Below are 21965 nucleotides of genomic sequence, written 5' to 3'. Positions count from 1 at the left end.
TCATGTGGGGATAATTGACTGGTGCAGTAATGCATGATGAGATTTAAAATGGCGGGTTTGCTACAGTGAGATGAATTTTCCGGTTTTTTGGGGGGAGACATTTGAATTTATGTTAGAGAGCTTTTTAAGCTAACGGAAACTCCTGGAGGGATAATGGTAATTAGGGGAGAGTTTACGGGGGATTCCTCCGGGAAATTTATTGATGGAAGATTTTTTATTGTTGACAGAGTGTCACTCTTCATACTGACGTCGGCGATCTTAAAATCGAATTATTTTGTGAATTGTGTCCGAAAGCTTGTGAGGTGAGTCTATGAAAATTCAATTTATTGGATTAATGAAAGGATTAATGAAATTAAGGACGAATTGAGTTATTTTTTTCGTGGGAATTTTAGTGTTCGAGAGGTGGAATTAATAATAAGGTTTTTAACCTCAAATACAATTATGATTCTTTGCAGAATTTCCTGGCACTTTGTGCGAGCGATTATTATGACGATTGTACATTCCATAGGAACATCAAAGGCTTCATAGTACAAACGGGGGATCCAACACAGACAGGGAAAGGTGGAACTTCCATTTGGAATCGAAAATTTGAGGATGAATTCAAGGAAGAGTTGAGGCATAATGCCCGGGGCCTAGTCTCCATGGCAAATAATGGGCCCAATACAAATGGTAGTCAATTCTTCATAACTTACGCGGCGCAGCCGCACCTGGACCTCAAGTACACGTTATTCGGAAAGTAATAAGAAATTTTTGAAAAAACACCTGTAAAAATCTCCCCGATCTCGAATAATTTTTAAAAACCGATATATTTTCTTTCAGAGTTATCGATGGCCTAGACACCCTGGAACAACTGGAGAAACTCCCAGTGAACCCGAAAAACTACAAGCCCTTGACCGACACTCGCATAAACAGTGTAACAATCCATGCCAATCCCTTGGCTGGATAGTTTAGAGCATTTGTATATTTATATTTTGGAATACAAAGGTAAAAAAAAAAATATACAGTATCTATGTCACACGGAGTTATATCTAAGGAATCAGCTGTAGTTGCCAAGCAGTCTTTTATTTTCCGGATCGAAGGGACTGTGGAGGAAGACCTCTGCTGGGTATCGGGTACCCAGCACTTCCACTGAGTATTTTCCAGATTCCAAGAATTGTTTCGTTACTTTATCACCAGTTGGGTTGGAAATGTATCTGCAACAAATGCCCCGTTAATTAAATTTTACTATTCAATTTTTTAATTATCGCCTGAAAATCCAGAATTATTAGGGTACTCACGCATGGCCAATACTATTATTGTAAACATAAGAGAAATCCCCTCGCCTGAGATATCCGACGATCTCATCGTCTCTGTATACCGCCTCTAAACCCAACACCCTCACAGGACTGAAAAAAAAATACATTAAGAGCTTGCATATAATTATTTTTTCCAAGAAAAGGGTAATTAGATCAGGGTAATTTTGAAGTTGTGTTCTCATCGGTTCAATTACCTCCTGATATGCAAATGCACCATTTTCTTCATGACTCCACTGTTCTTCAGCTTCTCCACAGTTTTTTTGCCATTGTACTCGCCATGTCGCCTGCAGAGGAAACCAAGCCCCGCCTCGACTGGATTATCGTCCATCCTCAGGTCGCAATTCCATAGGTGATAGCCCTTTTCGCAGCTTAGGCTGTACATAGCCCTGAATCCAGCTAATTTCATACCGTAAATTTTTCCCGCCTCTACGAGAGCTCTGAATACTCTCTCGCACGATTGACTAGGGATGTGCAACTCGTACCCCAGCTCTCCAACGAAGCTCAACCGAAAGGCACGCACTAGGTGGCCCTTGATATCGAGAATTTGACAAGTTGAGAAAGGGAAGAGTTTGTCTGATAGGTCTTTATTCGATATTTCCTCTAGAATGTAACGACTGTTGGGCCCTTGCAGGGAGAGAATTCCCATCGTCTCCGTGGCATTGTGAATTGTTGCCTCAAATCCTCGTTTCTTGATTATTCGGTTTATATGGGAGTAAGTGTGATACGATGAACTTCCACCAGCGACTATAAAAAAAAAATATATATATATGTCTCGCTATTTGATTGGATTTTTTTTGAGTAAAAACTCTTGAAAAAAGCACCTATATAAAAGGCCTTCCTTTGGAAAATGGGATCGGCAACTCCTCCAGAACCCGCCTCGATGGAGGTGACGGTGCAGTCAGCCTCGACTCCCCCATACTTATTCAAAGAGCAAGTGTAAATAGTTCTGTTGGTTTCTCGATTGACATTAGCGGTGAAGAGGAAGTCGGCAGTTTCCTGAGCCTGTGCCCCACAGAGATAGAATTTTCCAAAATAGGAGAGATCGAAAAGAGCTGCTTTATTCCGACAGGCAAGAGCCTCCGAGCCGATCAAGTTGTGATGCTCAGGGAAGCCGAAGGTGTACTCTCTTTTGAGAATTTCGGCGTAATCATTTCTTCTGTTCTTGGAGGAACCGTAACTTCCCATATAGTCGTAGGGCTCCATATTGATGATTTTTCCTGGTTGATAGTAGGCGGGACGCTCCCATCCCAGGGCTTCCTCCATCACAGCTCCATTTTTTACTAGCACCTGATGATCCCCACGAGAAAATACATATTCCAATATCTTAAATATAATATTATAAGTATAATAAAACTCACATCATGAAATAAATCCTTCTTGAACTGGCGTCCACTGAGTGGTGCGTCGTGTGGAAATACCATATTATAATTCTTGGCATAAGACTCGTGTGATCTCTCATTCGCCCAGACCTGGTCCCTTCTCTGCTCTGGGGTGAACCTACGGATGTCGTAGCTGTACATGTGCCTCTCAGGTCTGCCATCGATGATCCAGGAGGCAATTTGCTCGCCACAACCACCCCCATACATCATCCCGGCGCTGTTGTATCCGCACGAATAAAATAACCCAGCGCACTTCGGGTCCTCTCCCATAATGGGCTTGTGATCTGGAGTGAAACTCTCCGGGCCGCAGACATTTGATTGAATTCCAGTGGTTTTGAGGGAGGGAATCAACTCTATCATCGAGTTGATGTGGGTATTGAAGACTGTCCAGTCGAGTTCATAAAGACTGAAGGAGAAGTCCTTGGCTAGGGACTTGAGGATTATGGGGTTGGGCTCGTAGCCACCGACAGCCAGGGCAGAGCCCTGGACCTTCACATAAATACTTCCATCGTGGTCCCGGATGTTGGGGAGGCCCTGGACCCCCTCGATCCTTTCCGTCACGACGTAAGCGTGCTTCATAGCGATCAGGGGTATATCCACCCCTGCCATTTTAGCGACATTTTTTGACCAGGCACCTGCCGCATTCAACACGCACTTTGTGCGAATTAATCCGAATGGAGTCACCACTCCAGTTACTTTCCTCCAGCCGTACTCCTTCTCTTCTGTGATTATTCTACTTACAGGGCAATCCTCAATAATCTATAATCGTACAAAATCACTTGTGAGAAATTCAATATTGGAAAAAAGTCACGGGTACACGTACCCTGGCGCCATGGTTCTTGGCAGCCTTGGTCAAGGCCGCAGTGAGCATAGCGGGATCCATCGATCCGTCCTGGGGGCAGTAGATCGATCCAACGATAACTTTATCATCCAACAGGGGGAACAATTCTTTGGTTTCGTTGGAGGATAATATGTGGGCCTCCACTCCGAGGTACTTACCAGCTGTTACGAGCCTTTTGTATTCATCCATTCGAGTCTGAATAGTAGAGTTATCACATAAAATCCGATAAAAAAATAAACACGTGCCAATTAAAATGATCAATAATAATAAATAATAATAATTATTACCCCATTATGGGCTATGAATATTCCTCCATTCTGTATGTAACCAGGATTCAATCCGGTTTCCTCCTCTATATTGACGAGGGTCTCCCTGGTGGAGCTCAGCAGCTGAATATCTACGTCACTGGGCCTGAGCCTCCAGTACATGCCAGCGGTGTGCCACGTCGTCCCCGAGGTTAATTTCGATCTCTCAAGTAAAATAGCATTGGAGCCCCGTTTTGCCAAATGGTAGAGAGCATTGCACCCTGCACTGCCTCCACCTGCACTCCACCAAATTATTCATAATCGTATTTAATTTTTAAATATTATTTCAATGGGAAATGGAGGAAGATAAATTTTACCGATAATGACAACATCGGCAAATTCAGGAAGTGTGGGGGCCTTGTTGGGGGTCTGTTCGCCGGCATGAATGCTCCTCCGGGTCGTCAAACGATTCCACGGGGTCAACTAGGATAACCAAAGCATTATGAGATAATGAATGGATAATGGGAATTGGGATAGGTACCTTGGTTTTGACCGCTCTAAACATGTCTCCTCCTCTATTGACGATGTCCCTGATGCCACTACAGTACTGCTCACACTTGAGGGATCCACGTACTCCTCTCAACCGAGTCATTACCGATTGTCTCTCTTCAAAAAATAATCTATTATCAATTGCTCTTTTTTCTCATCTCCCTCGGGTTCGCCAGCATGTCGATCCGAGTGGAGGACTGAATAAATTTACAATCGGGGAGCAATCAGAGTCAGTGGTGGGGCTTCGTTGCCTCAACTTCAATCTTGCTTTTGCAATCCACGATAAACACTCCCAATGCACGATTTTATTTATTTTTATATCGTTTCATTTTATCATCAGCATTATCGCTCATTGATAAACATGTTTTTGGTTGTCGGGTTGTTGGCGAAAGTATTTCGTTGCTCGTGAAAATAAGTCAAGTGTCATTAACGTCATTTAATAATCGAATGATGTTATTCATTGGTTTTGCTCACCACGTGTGGCAAATCTTCGTAGATGATTCTCATGATTTATCTGGAAGATTTTCGTCTGACAAATAATTTTACCTTCAACATGAGAGAATCGAAAAATTGAGAGAAATGAGCACACATGAGCTAACTGCAACTCATCAATGGAATGCCCACTCAATTAACCCACCACTCTCCCTCCCTCTTTGCATGCACTCGTCCTCACAGAACCACTAAGTGAACTTCAACTTCACCACTCCTGTCTCCCAACCGTGACCTTACGAGAATAAAAAACCGGTGCATGAAACACCCACTCGTAGAATGTGTATAAAAAATGCCCACCCATAGACCAGAATTTTTATCTCCAAAAGTGCATTTTTTAAATCATTTTTTAAAATACTGTCTCGACGATCTATACCCAGTTACTCACAACATGACCAACAATGAATTTAAACTGTGGCCTCATGTGTGCGTAAGCACTCATTGCACATTCGATCCCACTCTCCTTATCATTCGCAATTTCCCTGCGTTGAATTTCCACTTGCCAGTCACTTTCCCTCGCAAAAAAAAAAAATTAGCCAAACGCCTGCATCAATCGAAATCATCAATTAAACATCGGAATTTCCAAGTTTAAAGTACCAGTGGAGGTGAAAAAAAAAGTCAAGTCAAAGAACCGAGCAGAGGAAAGAAGACGTCCTTGAGACTCACTCCGGATTTACCATTGGCTCTACACTCATAAATATTTCAAAATGCAACATCGCCAACGCCTGTTGAATTGCAACAGATAAATCGGATTGTTGTAAAAAAAATATGGCTTAAAGGTGGTGTGAGTAACTCATTTAATAAATAATCAATGGTCCTGCACAAATATTACGAAACATTTCGTTTCTCTTGTATTCGATAAGATTGATTATCACTAGTTGTCACAGTTATCACGATACAACGAAGGATTTTACAGGCCACTATTCAATATTCAAACTTAAATATAGGGATTTCAGTCGTAAGAAAGATTCTCGTATAAACAAAATATTACAGTGTGCATGTCACGAGTACTCGTGATCATTTCATCCTCCCAATGTGTTAAGAGATAACAAATAAACATGGATAAGCGTAAATTAGGTATTATTCTTGGGTCTGATAAATAATTACTCATCATTTCAAAGGAATATCACACTCGAACAGATGGTGAGGGGCAAAAACGGACACTTTATGCTCTTCGTCGAGATAAAAGAATAATAAGACTTCACTACTGAATTATGTTTTTTCTTAGAATATGCACTTCAGCCTCTCTTATGAATTTCTTAATTATGAATAATAAAAAAATATCTCAAGTGTCCAATTGGCCTCACCTTCCCATTCTGTTTGATCCTCGATATAATAATGAATTTGGACTTGCGGTTGGCCGAGAAGTTGAAGCAGTGCTCACTATGGAAAGCCGCAATTGCAGTGGTAAATGTAAATTTACTCGATTTAGTCGACTTTGGTCAACTCCTAGAGATCTAAAACTAGAGGGAGGTGTGCTCCTCACTGGCGAGACTGTCTGTGTCGTCTGTGTCTGAATTTGTAGCTGGTTGGACTCTGGCGTACTCGTCGGTGTCGATGCTCTTGCAGAAGTGGATGGCGTATTTCAGTTTTTGACGGAGCACCGATTTGCACGAGTAGCGGGGCATCTTCAGCAGGAAAAAGCAGGTGTAACTCTCTGGGAGGAAGTGATCTGGGGGATTGTACTTGTCCATCACCTGAAAAATTTTTCAAAATAATCATTACACGTTATTTTATATGAAGTTTGAGAAGAATCAATTGACAATAAATATTTCAGTGAGCATTGTGTTGTTGTTATCTCGGGAGGAGTCATCGCAGGGGTAAATGTCAAATATTTTTAATACTCAACAATTTTTCATGTGATATCGACATAAATCATCACACTCTTCGTGATCCTCTGACTTCATATCACTGATTCTTCTTTAATAGATAGAAAATAAAATTTTTTTATGTTGCCCGAACTTGTTAAAAATTTTTATTTGGTTTGAATAATTACCTGAAGAACAAAGTCTCGTCCCCTGAAGTCGGCGATAGTCCTGGGGAGTCTGGTTCTCCCCCACACGAATCTCAAGAAGAGGGACCTCTCTTGATTTGAAAACTCCTCCATTACCTCCCAGAACCACTGTACAAGTGCAGAGGTGGCCTCAATCCCTTTGTAAGTAGCTACAGACTTGAGTAATCCAAGAGGAATATCAGGGCTCCCACAGACCATAGTTTCAAGCTCAGCTCCACTGAATAACGCGAGAAGCGGCACAGGAATGACCCTGGCCATTCCCTCCCTCACAGCCCTCACCTGTCCATCGAACTCCCTAAGCCTGTAGTTCAGAGCAAGTCTCACATACTCATGCCTATTCTCAGTAGTGATTTTCCTGTATCTATTTGATAAGGACACATCGTGACCAGCAGCGGAGGGTGTTGAGAATGGCATCTCCAGGGTTTGAAAGACCTTCTCATCAGGGTCCATGTCCCTGATGCAGAGCAGTCCTGGCACATAATCCCTGTCGATTTCCGTAAGATCCCCGGGAGCCAACGATATTCCTGCGAGCTGCTTCCACACTGGTTCCGCAAGATTCAAGCTCAAGGGACTCCCAGTCCTGATGGCAATTCCCATCAATATTCCCAAAAACTGGAACATGTTAACGTGGAGCGCCGATTTGGCTGCAGGATTGAATAAAAAGCAGTCTCTATTAGTTCCACTGTCGTCACGTCCATTTGGAGTTGGAATGAACAGTGGAAGAGATCCATTCTGTAGCTCATCACACATCTCGGCGATGCTCTCGCTGTAGCCACCCCCGCAATCATCAACACTCTCCCCAACGAACTTGACTTTCCACACTCTGTGGGGCAGAAACAAAACATCCTGTGTCAACAGTCCCATTTTTCCCACCATCTGTCCAAACACCGATTTTATTCCATCCGGACCAGCGAGCCCAGTTCCCCTGCTTCTCGCCCTCTTCACCTGAATTCTATTGAGTTCAATGACAGGGCCATGCTGTCTGTCCCTCACCATGGTGGCTTGAACGACTTTTCTGAAAGTCGCCTCCTTGATGCTATACACCAGCATTGGTGCGAGTTTATTGAGCCCCACGTGTCCAGCAATGGGAAACATAACGAGGGAGGGGCAGAGTAACTCGGCAAAATGGTGGAGCAACACCAATCGATTATGAAGAGCAGAGAAGGGAAGATCCTTGACGAGATCGTACTCCATGGGTGTGGAGGCTGGTAATTTGCTCTGCGTGGCTTTGGTGGTGCTCCAAGCGAGTGTGTGAGCGCTGCCACAGGCGACTCTGGTGATTTTCTTGCCCTGGAGTGCATGAACGAGTCTGGGCCTCTGTAGCGCACTAGTGGTACCGTCCCCCAGCTGTCCCTCATCGTTATCGCCCCAGGTGAAGACTTCTCCCTTGTCAGAGCATGCAACACAGTGGAGAGAGCCAGTGGCAATGGAGATGATCTTCTTGCCCTGGAGGGCGGCGACCTTTCGGGGTCTCCTCACGTGGTCATCCGTACCGTGACCCAGACGGTGGTAGTCTCCTTTACCCCAGGTGTACACAGCTCCAGATCTGGTCAGAGCTACCGAGAACTGACTGCCACATTCGACCTTGACTACTCCCAATCCAGCCAACGACTCGATCTTCATGGGTGTTTTACAGCCATCACTTCCCCCACGCCCCAGTTTGCCGTAGTCCCCGTCCCCCCAACTCCACACATTGTCGTCATCCGTGACACAGAGAGTCTGGGCGTCTCCACTACCACATGCCACATCCACAGCCTTGTATTCCTGAAGTGCAGCCACAACTTTGGGTTTGGTCTGGTCATCGCTGTCACCGTGGCCGAGACGACCGTACCTCCCCTTTCCCCAGGTGTAGAGCAATCCAGCGGAGCTGATGGCAGCGCTGTGGTGACCCCCACACGCGATATCCACAACCTCAGTCCCGAGAAGGGCCTCAATCAACTTCGGTCGATCGTATGACATTCGATTGCCATGACCCAGCTTCCCATCATCCCCCTCACCCCAGGAGTACACGTGTCCCTCTGACGAAAGAGCCAAACAGTGTTTTCCCCCTGAGTTGACAGCTAGTTTTTTTATGAACACGTGCTGAATGGACTCGAGGAGGGTTGGCACCATTACAGAGTCAGTCCCACCGATGCCCAGTCTCCCCACTGCCCCATAACCAGTAGCGTAGATCTTGCCATCTGCAGTCACTGCGAAGAGGGTTTGCTCTCCTCCAGCGAGCTGGACAGGTCTCAGGGCTGAGAGGCTCTCGCAGGGGGATGGAAGCTTCACCTTAGCCCCCTCAAGTCCACCAAGCTGGCCCCTGTGATTGTGTCCCCACCCATAAATGGCACCAGAGCCATCCCAAGAGAGGGTCCAGTCCTCGGGTCTTCGATTTAGCCATAAAAGCAGCTGTTCGTCGTGCTCCCGCCTGAATAACTCGTGGCTCTCGTGGGGAGGTATCTCTCGGTGGCTGAGATGGGGCTCTCCCTCTGCATTCATCATCTCGTTGATCCTCTTGGTGACATCCACGCAGAAGCTCTTGGGAAGGGCTGTCCTATTGATAAGGGACTTGGCGACCCTCGCAGCGAGGCAATATCTCTTGAACCACGACCACTTGTGAATTTCCGAACAGCAGGGCATGGTATCGAGCTCCAGTTCGCACGCAAGTCCCACTAAGACCTTGAAGAAGTCACTGTGCATCAGCTGTTTGCCACCCCTGACCGCAGGGTCCTCGTACTCGTACTGTTTAAGGAGGGCCTGGGGCAGAGACCCCAGGAGCGTCGAAAGGGCAGTGTCCCCCCTGATTCCTGGCCCACAGCTCATATAAACCACCTGCAATTTCTTCAGGCCCCACATTCTCTGTTGAGCAGTTAAAATACTCAACTGACTGCACTGCGCAAGGCATGCCGCCAGCCTCGACACGATACTCTTTTCCGAGGAGTTATTCGCTGTGGCAATAATCAGAGAATTGTCCAGGAGGCACTCCACCAGGGCGATTGAGGGCTGCGCCAGCACAGCTCGATCAGATCCCAATTCGTGAGGGGAGAGAACAGCCAGGATAGGATGAACCGTAAACCTCCAGCCCCAGCCATTCACCGAGCCATCAGACGTGAACCTCCAGAAGAGCTCGTCACCCTGTATCCTGATCTCCGCAGACCACTCGCTCGGCTCACGCCCGGATTTTATTGCCACCACTCTCCCAGCCCCATCCATTATTGTGAGAGGATCGTGTCGACGTTCTGTCGAGCACTGACGATCGAACTCCACTCGGAGTGCCTCAGCCCCGGGGATCTTGACATGTCCAGTGAGGGTCGTATCGTCGATGTAGGGGTGTGGTGTCTCCTGGACCACTGGCTTTGGTGCATTATTCATGCAGTTTGAGTTGGCTGCAGTATCCTCCAACTCGGTAACACACAACTCAAGTAACATATTCTTAATGCTGTGGGAATGCCTCGAGGAGGATTTTGCCAGGGCGATGAGAATTGAGGAGATGGTCTCCCTGGCGCCCTCACAGACTCTATTGGCGACAGCGAGCTTGAGTAAATCCACGAGCATCCTGGCATCGTCCTCCGTCAGTGTCGACGTGAATTCATCCAAGCCACTCTCCCCATTATCGTGATCATCCCCGACGACCTGAGCATGTGAAGTTAAAGTCGCTGCGATCACACTCATCGCTGCTGCACTGGTCGACATCCTGGAAGCCCTCGAGGAGAGACTGGCTGAGCTGGACATCGAGGGGAAATAATTGCTAATTGTACTGATTGCCGAGGGAATTTGTTCCTCCAATGCCGTTATCGAGGAAACAGTCCTGGGGCTGTTCTTCCCAGAGGTTGGGTTGTGATTATGATGATGGTGGAGGCTCCCCACTTCTGCAGGTGCCTCGCCTCCACCCTGGGCAATCTCACCGACATTCTGATAAACTCCAGTGAGATTTCCACTCATTACCATGGGTGTTCCTGCAATTGATAGATCGCCAGTGGGAGTATCAGGCTGAGAAATTGTATTAACACCCCTCAAGAGGGTTGCGGCTGTAGAGTCATTGGTGGTGAGGGCGTTGTGGCTTTTGAGTGCGATAACAATAGCAGTCCTCGCCTGGATGATATCGAGGGCGTTTATGACGTGTTGCAGGGCCTGCTGTTTGGCCACATTGCTCTCAAGAGAGAGAATAATATTAGAGAGAGATGGTCTCACATTTTTTGTGGAGATGATGGTCCCCGAGGAGATGGAATCGCCGTGGCTGTCTCCGAAGCCCAAGGACACCTGTCCCAATGGATCTTTTCCAGTGGAGAACTTCACAGGCTCCTGATTATTCGTTGCCGGCTGATCAGGAAGGATCCAGGCGACACTGTGACTGGAGCCACAAGCCACCCTGTTGATTTTCGTATCCTCCAGGCCATGGACCAGTGAGGGCTTCCTGTTTACAATGGTTGTGCCATTGCCCTGCTGGCCATGATCGTTGTCCCCCCAGGCGTACACTTGGCCTGTGTCAGTGACAGCGAGACAGTGAAGAGCCCCTACAGCCACATGAGTCACCTTCTTCCCTCTCAAGCCCTCTATAACTGTTGGCCTTCTGATGTGCTGATCATTACCGTGTCCCAGGCGATAGTAATCACCCTTACCCCAGGTCCAGACTTCGCCGTATTTGGTGAGGGCTAGAGAAAACTGGGCTCCGCACTCGATTTGCACGACCCCGAGGTTATTCAGACGATCAACAAGAAGGGGAGTGTAACAGCCACCACTGCCGCCCCTTCCAAGTTTACCAAAGTCACCATCCCCCCAGGAATAGACAGACCCGTCCTCCGTGAGTGCTAGAGTTTGGGCATCCTTGCTTCCACATGCTATCTGAATGACCCTCTGTCCGACAAGTGCTTCAACCAGTTTGGGTTTGAGTTGTGTGGCAGTGTCCCCATGTCCCAATCGCCCGTACTCCCCCAGTCCCCAGGTGTAGAGCTCCCCATTGCTGGAGATAGCCGCAGAGTGGCCAGAGCCACAGGCAATGTCCCTGATTCTCTTCGATTTAAATGCCTCTATCAATCTTGGCTTATCCAGGGACAACCTGTTGCCATGCCCCAGTTTTCCATCCTCTCCCTCCCCCCAGGAGAAGACCTTGCTATCCTGAGTGAGGGCAATTGCGTGGGTACCCCCCGAGTGCACAGCGACCTTCTTGATAATGTACTGACTGAGAAAAGGAATTAATTTGGGTTCGTAAACGTTATTGTTGTCCCCCAGTCCCAGTCGTCCATTGGTTCCCTCTCCACATGCGTAGAGTTTTCCCTCCTGAGTGACGATAAAAAGGGTCTTGCTACCCCCAGCAATCTGGACGGGTTTTAGCTTGGAGAGAACATCACTGTATTCTGGCAGCTTGATTTTCGATCCCTTGAGGCCACCCAACTGGTCCTTGTCGTTGAGGCCCCACACGTAGACAGCAGAGTGCTGCTGCAGTTGCTCATGTAGTCGAGGGGAATAGCCATCCACCACGATTCTACCCCTGTGAGGAGCTCCTGAGATTTGCTCCTGGACCGCTTCCCAGTCAGACGCCAAAAAGGACACAGATGTTGCCAGTTGATTCTCAAAGAGCTTCTTCTTACCGACAATCTGGAGGCTGTGAACTTTACAGTCTATACCACCATTTCTGCACTGCTTTATTGCAATCTCGATGCAGCTGTAGTATTCCCTCATATTTTGAAGAAGTGTGACGCATTCGTCTGTATTTCTCACAGTGATTGTGGCGAGTTCCAGAAGGGAGTTGAAAGAGTCCCCTGCGTTCACTGCGATCACCGATGGCATGTAACTACCATCCTCAGGTGTGACAGTGATCTTCAGGGACTCAATGAGAATATTGGGCATCATGTCTAGACGAATCCAGTGCTTTCCTCTTTGTCCACAACTTTGCCAGAATTTTCCAGATCCATCAACGAGTCTCGTCGCCCAGTTATCACGAGAGGAGACAATTAGGGTCCTGATGCACTTTGACCAATCCTCTATCAGGGAGGACTCGGTGATGTCTCGGCGGTAGTGGTATCTGCCAGGTTTTCCTGCGTATACAGCAGCGGATCCTGGTTCTGCAATTCTATTAAAACCATGACGATGACATCTCTTCGTGTAGAAACAATTCTCACAGAGATTGTAATTCTCGCAGGCTTTGCACTTGAGACGAGCACCAGAGATCGGTGACAAGTGGCAGGAGTTGCAAGTGACTGCATGGTGACACGATGGCACCCTCTCCATCTCCATCATACACCCAGTCCAGTTACTCTGCTGGGGAAAATCCACAGACACATCCTTTCCATTATTAATAATGGCAGTGAGGACTCCAACACTCGAATGATTCACAGAGCCCCACTTGTACTTGGGAACCGTTACCGAGGTCTTCACTCTGACCTTGTCGCCAACCTTGAGGGCAGCGGGTGGAGTTGGCAGGGTGGGAGGATGACCCAAGAGTTCAATGTGAATGAACCTGACCCAGTAAGTGCCGTCCGTATGCTGCCAGGCGACCTGGACATTAAGATCGTGTAGCCCCTCAGGATCAATCTTGGCGACCTGGCCAATATCCCCGTACTCCACCTCCTCGTAACTCTTGCAGCACCTCACCAGCATCCCCACAGTCACATTATCCCGGACGTACATTGCATACTCGTCAAATGAGAGGAAATCAGAGCGTTTCATGAAGCTCTGAGGTGCATTAGCAGCAGCTTTGAGAACGTCATCGTAAGTAGAGGTGGGAATTACCACAGGGGTAGTGACTCCTGGGATGGAGAGTGATGAGTGCTCATTGCAATCCTCACTAGAGGACTCCTCGGAGTCATCTGATCCTGCATCAGAGCTCGACTCTGGTAAATGTTCAGAATCTGTAAAAGCTCTTATTTCTGCCCTCTCCACTAGCCAGACGACAACGTTCTCAGGAGTAATGTTGATTCCCTCTATGAGACTGATATTTCTAATGGCGGACTCGACGCTTTTCTTGGGAAAGCCCATCTCCGTCAGTTGTGTGACGAGAGGATTGGCAGCCTGTCGACTGGTGATTATTTTTTTGCCACTTCTGCAGTGTCTCTTCTGACTGGACGACAGAGAAGCTAGAGAGCAGTCAGAAGTTGGTGTAGTGGGTTCGGAGAGAGCCCCAGGATTGTGTACCCCAGCTCGATACCTCAGCTCGACAGCCAAGTACTGAGAGACCGCTAGAGCCGCAGCGTCGAGTTCCTCTCTCTTAAAAATAGGCTTGAGCGGCTGAGGTTTGATGGCTCTGACCAACAACTCCTGGAAGAGAACCCTCATCTCGCCATCCCCCCTGCCATCCTCGTCATCATCATCGAGTTTATCGGCTGTCATTACAGAGAGAGAAAATTTGAGAACTTGTCGTAGCTTACCCTGGTGCTCCAGGAGGCTCCTCCCTGCGTTTAGAGCTGCTAGTTGCTGCTGCTGGGTGCGAAGAATCGATGCATTGACGACACCTGCAATCACAGGCATTCCCGAGCCTGGTCTTCTACCATTTAAATTATTATTGGTGTTCCCCAGAAGAAGAATATTCGCCCAAATCGATAGTAGAGACTCTGTCATCGGCATTCTGTCTAGGTGAAACTTCTCGGAGACATTTTTAACCCCAGAAAAAGGAACTTTCCTCAGAATTCCTGTTTTTCCATTCTCGTCATGCATCTGGAGAACTAGCTTCGAGTGAGGTGTGAATCTGTAGACTATCCCGACGTCGTTGTCTACCTCGACGGTTCCTCCCATCCTGGGACGATTGTCCAAGCCTCCGACGACAATCAGAGCTGCCATCACAGTCTGTTGAATGGTCATACTATGCTCTCCACCGTTCTCATTCATTCTGATGTGAAAGAGTGGTCCATCACTCAATAAATCTGATGCCAGTGATAATTTGGAGGCGAGATAGCAGTTGAGGGGGAGTTGCCATCCTGGCAGTAGGTGGAGCCCTCGAATAAGGAGAATTAACTCCTCAGCGAGCGTGGAGCTGTGAGAGGCTGTAATAGAGACACGGCACTTGGTGTTATGGAATTCCATCTGGTCTCCAGTGGTGACGGTGCAGTTGGCAGTGCAGTGCAAGCCAATTTGCCCGAGAATTTTAAACAACTTCTCCAACAGGTGTGTCATCTCTCCATCGTTCTCAGGCCAGGATTTGAGAACAGCGAAGAGGAGCTTGATTGCCATAATCTGTTTCCCCAGATTGGCCTCTGATTCCTCGGAGATGATGCTGAGAAAAAAATCAATCCAGGCTGGAGTGCTCAGGGCCCGACAGAAAGATACCTGAGAATTGGCAATAGTCTTGAGAAGTCCCAGGGTCGCCCAAGACTCGTGATGCTCCCTGGCGAGATCAGATACAGTAGAATTTCCGTGAGTACCAGGTCGATTAGCAGTTGAAATTATCCCTCTGATAATCGAAACGAGAATTTTAATGGCAGATTTGTCGACACCATTGGCATTGACTCCACAGGAGAGGAGAATAATTCTCAATAAATTTTTGGAGGCACTCTTGAGGTAGGTGGTGGGATGAAATTCCCTGCTCCCGAGGGAGAGATCCTCAGGTTTTTTAGAATCTGCTGGTGGTAAGCCAGAGTCGCTGTCAGAGTCACTCTCAGGAGGGGCTGGGGGCTCAGCCAATTTCAAATCGTATTTCCCCTCCTTTCCCATCCTGTAGGAGTTGGTAGTGCCATTGTCCCATTGGACCCTGATCCATCCATCATCTCCCAGCTCTCCAATCACCTTTCCCTCCCCAGGAGGCGTCCCATCCTGCTCACCCCACTTCCAATCGACTCCCCTCACCACTCTCGTTCCAATTTTCATGAGGGCAGCAAGCTCAGCACCACTCAGCTGAACAGCAGGTGGTTTATTCTTGTGGAGAACATCCTCGTAAATTGCCGAAACGTAAGAACTCTTTTGCTGTTTCTTCAGTCTCGCAGACTCCGTCATCATCCCCATGGGGGTCGGACCGATCTGTCGAAGAAGAGTTAAGACACTGGAAATCAAGCCAGAGTTCACCAGGAGACCGATTTCATTGGCGTGGTGATGACTCGTCAGCATCCCGATGATTGTCAAAAGAAATCTTGCACGAGGCAATTTTCTCAGCCAGGTGTAAGTCCCCTGGTTGAGGCTACTCTTTCCACTCACCTTGTCCTTATTGGGAAGCTCTGCCTGGATGACGTAAGCCCGGAGGGCCTCAATTGTCCAGCACGTTATCTCAGCCTCAGAAATTATAATCTTGGCCCTCTGATAAGGAGTCACCAGCTGGATATTGCTGAGACAATGAGTGACCACTCGTGTCTGACTAGGACGTTTGCTCTCTGGGATCAAGCCCAACCAGCCATTTAATAGGGAATATCTGACTGATGTGACGAGGTGGTCCTTCTTCAACAATTCGAGAATCATCTTGATCCCTTTCTCCCTCATCTTCACCCTTTGAATTTGGCAGTACATAGCTCTCCTCAACGTCTCTACAATATTCCCTCCTCCATCCTCAGATACAGCAAATCCCACCACCTCGTTCATCAATTCATTGCAGTCAATAATTAATGATCTAGTGTTCAATTTGTCCAGTTGTTGGAGCACGATGTTTCTCATAGTCTGCTTATCTCCAAAAAATTTTTCTTTTTCCTCGGGGAGGCTCGATATCTGAATAGACGTGTTGACAATGTCATCGAGCTTCCCACTCTCCTTATTCTCCTTTTTTTTCTTCTTCACCATCTCATGGGCATTTGTCCTTTTTTTCCTGTTATCCGCAATAACACTGAGGACAACCCTTTTGAACTTGGGAACAGTATAGAGTAGTTTGAGTCTCTGATACCCCATCACTTCGTAGCTGGTGGCGGGTCTGACTTCATAAAGCAAAAATCTGCACTTCTCCTGGACTGGAGCACATACCTCTTTGTAGCTTTTGTTCTGTTGCTGTCTCGTCCTGATAAGATTCCACTTGGTTTGATGAATAAGTTTCACCATATCGATAAGGGGCTTCGAGAGTTTCGCATTATCACTCTCCGTTAATTCTTGATCGACGAGGGCAATCGTCTGATGACCCAAGGCCAGATGTTTGATGATAACTGCCATGAGGAGCCTCCCCACCTCCTCCACAGGGTGATCCCCGTAAAAATCCACATGAGACAATAAATTATTGGCCTTACTGTACTTCTCCACCATCTTCAAAAAGGTCTGAACGTAATTATCTGTCTTGTGGCCCTCAGCCAGGGCATGCACGAAGGAAACAACTCTGGATTCACTTTGTTTTGTTTTATTCTGGAATTTATCCCTCCCAGGTGTTGCCGTTGTGTTTCCAGCGGAGCTAGTGGTGATGGTAGTGGAGACACTGGTAGAAATACCAACGGCGGTTCCAGGAGTTGGAGCCCCAGGTTCAGTGGGTGAATTGGCAGCCGTGGAGTGATTACTTTTGGCCTCGTCTTTCTCCTCCTCGAAGGGATTGGTCGGCTGCAGTACCTGGAGGCCTCCCCTGAGAAAGTTGGCCGACAGCCAGACACCAGCCTCCTCCTCAGCAGGCAACAGAGGAAGACTCTGCCTCATTCTGTGAGCATGAAGCCCCAGGAGAAAACTTAAAGCCCTTTCGACGTCCAAAAAAGACGAGCACACGTCCATGATCTCAATAGTGAACTGTGTGCTATCAGGCTCTGACTGACAGTAGTATCCCACGAAGCACGACTCCATCACACCAGAATTTAACTGGGAAATGGCGTTCTTCGTGTTGGAAATGTCCTTGCTGCCATCGAAACGTGTTGTCTCCTCTCTTGTGTTCTGCACCAGAGACGAGGAGAGAGAGGACGAGGACGAGCTGTCACGTCCCTCTTGACAAAAGTCCTGGACGTCGTAGACGTTATTATTCACGACAATCCAAAGGCCACCGTCTCGATTGTGATTCTCCAGGTCGGCTGACCTGATGAGGGTGGGTTCCTCCGGAATGGATAGAGCTTGCCTCGAGTTATTTCCCTGTTGGGGAGCGATGATTCCAGGCCAGGAGAGATCATCTGCGTCGTCTTTCTCGGATGTTGGCGCAAGCCTATTGAATTGATCAAGAATATCCAGCACTGGAGCCAGTATCTCCATCCAGTTCATTCCATGAAGTAACATAGGATTGTCCACCTGCAGGAGAATCAGACAAATCACTAGCTCTGGGAGTAAAATAGCTACGATATCACTCTTCAATATCATGGCGACTAGAACAAAATTTTTGCTGCTCGTCCCAGCGATTTCACAGGCTGTGGGCAAAACATCATTCACGTGATTGCATATCTGGAGGATGTATTTTTGGAGAAGGGACTGAGAACCGATAATCTCGGGCTCCTGTGCATCCTCGTTGGTACTCGCTTTAATGCAGTGGTAGATCTGGGCTATCAGGAGCCTCTGCCAACGGAGGAGAAGGTTCGTGCTGGGGGAATTGTCAAGTTTTTGGCTATCCTCGAGCTTTCTACCTCCCTTGCTCAACTCCAGGGCCTCGAATTTCGCCTGGGTGATGCAGGTTCCATTCTTAATTAGTTGCTTCACCAGCTGCACTAAGGAAATTGTCATGTTGTGCTGTTTCTCTGAGTTGAATTCCTTGGCCTGTTTAATTTCGTTTTTAAATTCAGTCGTGGAATTGGAGGATGCTATGGACTCTTTCTCATCGGATATATCGATTATCTCAGCTCTGATGGCCGCCTTCAGGGCGTACTCAAGCCCGCCATCAGCCATCAGACTCGACACCAGTAGATCTGCCATGAATTGCTGTCCCTTGTTACTGTCAGGTGTATTATTGTTGCTGATTGCGTGATTATGATTGTTGTGGTGATGTTTGTTACTGGAATTGTTGATGTGATTAGCACTGAGGGGTTTGAAATTGTGATTGGAATTTGGAAGGAAACTGGAGAGGGTTTTGGCGCGTTCGTTGGCTGTAGGAAGGAGGATGCTCCAGCCAGTCTGGAGGAGGGCTTGGGCAGCGTCCTGGATCGTTGCCAGGATACCTGCCTCACTGGCGAGAGTCACACACCTGTGTTTTAATGAATTAAGAAGGCTGGTGCCCCCTGCCAGCCCCACAGTCTTGGGTTCAATCCTGTGGGAAATCATTGCGTGCAACTGGAGTCGTAGGAGATTGAGGGTGGACACTGCCAGGCACTCCCTATCCTGAGTAGGTGGCCTTGTCCCAGGTAAACCCTCACAGGACTTGGTCAGTAGCATGTCCAGCAGTTTGAAGGTCTTCTCACAGATGTCAACGACAAAGGGTACTCGGATAGCTACTGAACACGTCGAGAGCGACCAGGCAAAACTCTGGGTTAGGCCACACACGATTCCAATAACATTTTTCGAGGTGAGGGCTGTGCACAGGAACGGCTCGGACACTGTGAAACCCAGACCTGGATCTATCTGTCCGTAGTCGTTCCTCCCCCAGCCATAGACCTCTTGGTCCTCGGTCAGGGCCAGCACTAGGACATTGCCCACTGACAATTCCTTAACTCTCTTTCCTTTAAGTTTCCTAGACTCAATCATTTTTGGGTATCGCACGTGGTCCTCGTTGCCATGGCCCAGCCGATAAGCACTTCCTTTTCCCCAGGTGTAGATTTCTCCCTGAGCAGTTAAAGCTGCGGAGAACTGTCCTCCACAGTAGACTTTAGTGACGTTAACATCGAGCAGTTTGTCCACGATCTTTGGAATCTTTGACCCATCGGAACCACCCCTCCCCAACTTCCCATAATCACCGTCCCCCCAGGAGAAGACGATCCCCGACGCTGTGACGCAGAGAGTCTGCGAGTCACCACTACCACACGCCACGTAAACCACTACATGGCCATTGAGGGCTGTCACCAGAGTGGGTACCATCACATCATCACAGTTGCCATTCCCCAGCCTTCCGTAATTCCCCCTGCCCCAGGTGTACAGTTCCCCCGTGGCAGTCACAGCAGCTGAGTAGTTGCTCCCACAGGCGATAAATGTAATAGACTTGTCTGCCAGTGCCTCTACCACTTTGGGATTTTCATAGTCTATGGTATTGCCGTGTCCCAGTCTACCGCCATCGCCACTACCCCAGGAGTAAGTGAGTCCTTCTTCAGTGAGAGCAAGATAATGCTTGCCATCAGGATGGGATGCAATGGAGCTTATTACAGGGTTTTTCTTCATCCCCCCAAACTCGACTTTCTGCGGATACTGTGTCTCAGATCCATAATGCATCGAGTAGACTTTGCCGCTTTGTGTGAGAATCATGAGAGCACGTTCTGTGCAGCAGAGCTGCCTAACTCCGAGTTCTGCGATGGCATTGCAGTAGAAGGGAGATGTTCCATTACCGAGTTTTACCCCACCCCAGGCGATCACCTCTTGAACTGTTGTCTGGGTTGTTTGATTTTTGAAAAATGCATTGGTGGGATTGGTGGAGGTGATGGGCAGGTGAGGGATCGCGAGGCGAGATAAATTACACATGATGACAACAGCTGCCTTTCTGAGGTCGACGGGTACAGTGTCATCGTCAGGGAGGAGAAGATATTTGAGGAGGACCTCGCAGGGTCCTGGATTGAGTTTGCTCTCGTTGCCAGGAGGTCCTCGTGACTTGGTGACAGGCACAGAGTTCAGTCTCCTCAGGAGAGGGACCAGAGGGGCGCAGCTGCCTGAGGTAGGGGGAATCACACGGTTGTCTTGGTTGATGGTTTTCTCACTGAGGTGAAGAAGAAGAATGACAGAGTCCAGGAGGCTAGAGAGAGTTGCCCGTTGGGCGACGAGCTCCAGGAGTAGACAGAGGGCAGTGTGCTGGTCGGATACTGGCACTGGGCACCAGGTGGACGTCGTCGTAGGTGTCACCAGCTGGGCGACGTCACCAGTGACGACTTGACGTAAAAATTTCGCGGATTTCTCCACAACTTCCAGCCAAACTTGAGACACATTGTTCTCCTCGAATAGGGTGGCCTCTGGAAGCGACTGGAGGGTCTCCAGGGACTCGGAGAGGATCTCGCTGCAAAATTCAACGTCCTCTCCTGAGCGCCAGGCTCTCCGGAGGTACGCAAAAGAGAAATTCAAGGCTGCTCTGGTGCCCACCCTAGCTAGACCCATAGCGGCTCGTTCACTGGGCTTCACTGTGATTTTTGGCAGCTTAATCGGAGGCTTTGGGGATGTGGCTGTCTCCACTATTGGCAGGGATTTCTTCTCCTCCTGGGGTTTGTGCCTGGAGAGAGCTGTGAAATAGCGTCGAGCTATCACCAGCCTCTGACGCAATCTCGTTGATGATAATGTACTGTTTGCCACCTCATTGCAGAGCAAGGTTTGATCTCTTATCAGGGTATCTGTACTTATCTCCCAATCCGTTTTCGAGGGCTTTGTGCTCCACAACCACGAGTCCATCGTACTCTGGGCCAATGGGGGGGACTTGTCTGGGTCTTTGACGTTTGAGGATATCTCCTCGTCGAGCGTCGCTTCCTCCTCGTCCAGCTTCTGGCACGGGCCACAGTTGCAGCCACTCTGGGGACCGCATATCCCATCACAGCACAGGCACGAGAGCACTCGCAAGCTGCAATAGTAATGCCCACTGTCACCTAGAAATCAAATTGACACCAACAATTAAATTAAAAGATAATGTAATTTCTATTGGTGTCAAATGTTTAGGTGTAGCCAAAAATATTATTTCCTGGGGAGATTGTTTGGAACGAGATGAGCATTGGAAAAAATCAATAAATGTCTATGTGATGGTGAAACTGTTGATAACGGTCACCTTTCCTCGAAACAACTCCTGCAGCATTGATGAGTCCATCGCTGAAGCTTCCAACGATTTCTCCATCTCTCACCATTCCATTCCACAACTCGGCCAAACCATCTCGACACAGAAATCTCTGCAAATCGGTTTTCAACCACTTTGTATCGAGACGTGGCTCTGGTCTCACTTTTATGCTCAGCTGACCACTCATTTTGTTTACTTTCGCTTTATTTCCCTCGAAACTCCCCTAGATTTCCATAATTACTTCTTCCAGTCGTCTTCTTCACTGAAAAAAAAATTGAGAGTCTAATGAATTGGAATCGATTGGGAGGAAATTCGACGCGGATATTATTATCGAGATATGGGATATGGAATTATTGGAAAATCAAATGAGAATTGCTGGAGGCGAATGGGAGATGAGAGATTTGGGGCAGAAATTGATTTTTTTTTCAATGAAAAAATGAAGATTGGGGAGAGGAGAATGTAAATATTTACGGGTTGATGGAGAACAG

At 47.8% G+C, this 21965-nt stretch overlaps 3 protein-coding genes across 3 annotated transcripts; 1 reads left to right on the top strand and 2 right to left on the bottom strand.

Moving 5' to 3' along the window:
* Positions 1–45: 45 nt before the first annotated feature.
* Positions 46–1015, top strand: LOC105267455 (peptidyl-prolyl cis-trans isomerase-like 3). Its single transcript, XM_011306321.1, has 4 exons — positions 46–156; positions 228–302; positions 456–736; positions 820–1015. Exons 1-4 carry the CDS (start codon positions 154–156, stop codon positions 944–946), a joined length of 486 nt encoding a protein of 161 aa, XP_011304623.1. The 5' UTR covers positions 46–153; the 3' UTR covers positions 947–1015.
* Sardh (Sarcosine dehydrogenase) lies at positions 943–4432 on the bottom strand. The gene is made up of 9 exons (XM_011306322.1): positions 4302–4432; positions 4138–4243; positions 3803–4056; positions 3498–3710; positions 2654–3433; positions 2117–2582; positions 1490–2039; positions 1278–1385; positions 943–1193 (listed from the first exon to the last, which is right to left on the bottom strand). The coding sequence occupies exons 1-9, from the start codon at positions 4410–4412 to the stop codon at positions 1037–1039; spliced, it is 2745 nt and encodes a 914-aa protein (XP_011304624.1). The 5' UTR covers positions 4413–4432; the 3' UTR covers positions 943–1036.
* A 1805-nt stretch (positions 4433–6237) lies between these two features.
* Positions 6238–21965, bottom strand: HERC2 (E3 ubiquitin-protein ligase HERC2). Its single transcript, XM_011306323.1, has 4 exons — positions 21949–21965; positions 21472–21739; positions 6795–21295; positions 6238–6495 (listed from the first exon to the last, which is right to left on the bottom strand). The coding sequence occupies exons 2-4, from the start codon at positions 21662–21664 to the stop codon at positions 6262–6264; spliced, it is 14928 nt and encodes a 4975-aa protein (XP_011304625.1). The 5' UTR covers positions 21665–21739; positions 21949–21965; the 3' UTR covers positions 6238–6261.

Source organism: Fopius arisanus, unplaced genomic scaffold (genome assembly GCF_000806365.1).
Source record: "Fopius arisanus strain USDA-PBARC FA_bdor unplaced genomic scaffold, ASM80636v1 scaffold00046, whole genome shotgun sequence".
Classification (NCBI taxonomy): domain Eukaryota; kingdom Metazoa; phylum Arthropoda; class Insecta; order Hymenoptera; family Braconidae; genus Fopius; species Fopius arisanus.
Note: the sequence above shows the minus strand (reverse complement) of the source record. Positions and strands in the feature narration are given on the sequence as shown.

Coding starts and splice junctions, on each gene's coding strand:
- HERC2 (XM_011306323.1), bottom strand. CDS start 21,664: ATGAGTGGTCAGCTGAGCATAAAAGTGAGACCAGAGCCACGTCTCGAT. Junction 21,296..21,471: donor AGGAGTTGTTTCGAGGAAAG/GTGACCGTTATC, acceptor TTTGATTTCTAG/GTGACAGTGGGCATTACTAT. Junction 6,496..6,794: donor GACGAGACTTTGTTCTTCAG/GTAATTATTCAA, acceptor AAAATTTTTCAG/GTGATGGACAAGTACAATCC.
- Sardh (XM_011306322.1), bottom strand. CDS start 4,412: ATGACTCGGTTGAGAGGAGTACGTGGATCCCTCAAGTGTGAGCAGTAC. Junction 3,711..3,802: donor TATTCATAGCCCATAATGGG/GTAATAATTATT, acceptor TCTACTATTCAG/ACTCGAATGGATGAATACAA. Junction 1,194..1,277: donor AATAATAGTATTGGCCATGC/GTGAGTACCCTA, acceptor CATTTGTTGCAG/ATACATTTCCAACCCAACTG.
- LOC105267455 (XM_011306321.1), top strand. Junction 303..455: donor TGTGTCCGAAAGCTTGTGAG/GTGAGTCTATGA, acceptor GATTCTTTGCAG/AATTTCCTGGCACTTTGTGC. Junction 737..819: donor AAGTACACGTTATTCGGAAA/GTAATAAGAAAT, acceptor ATTTTCTTTCAG/AGTTATCGATGGCCTAGACA.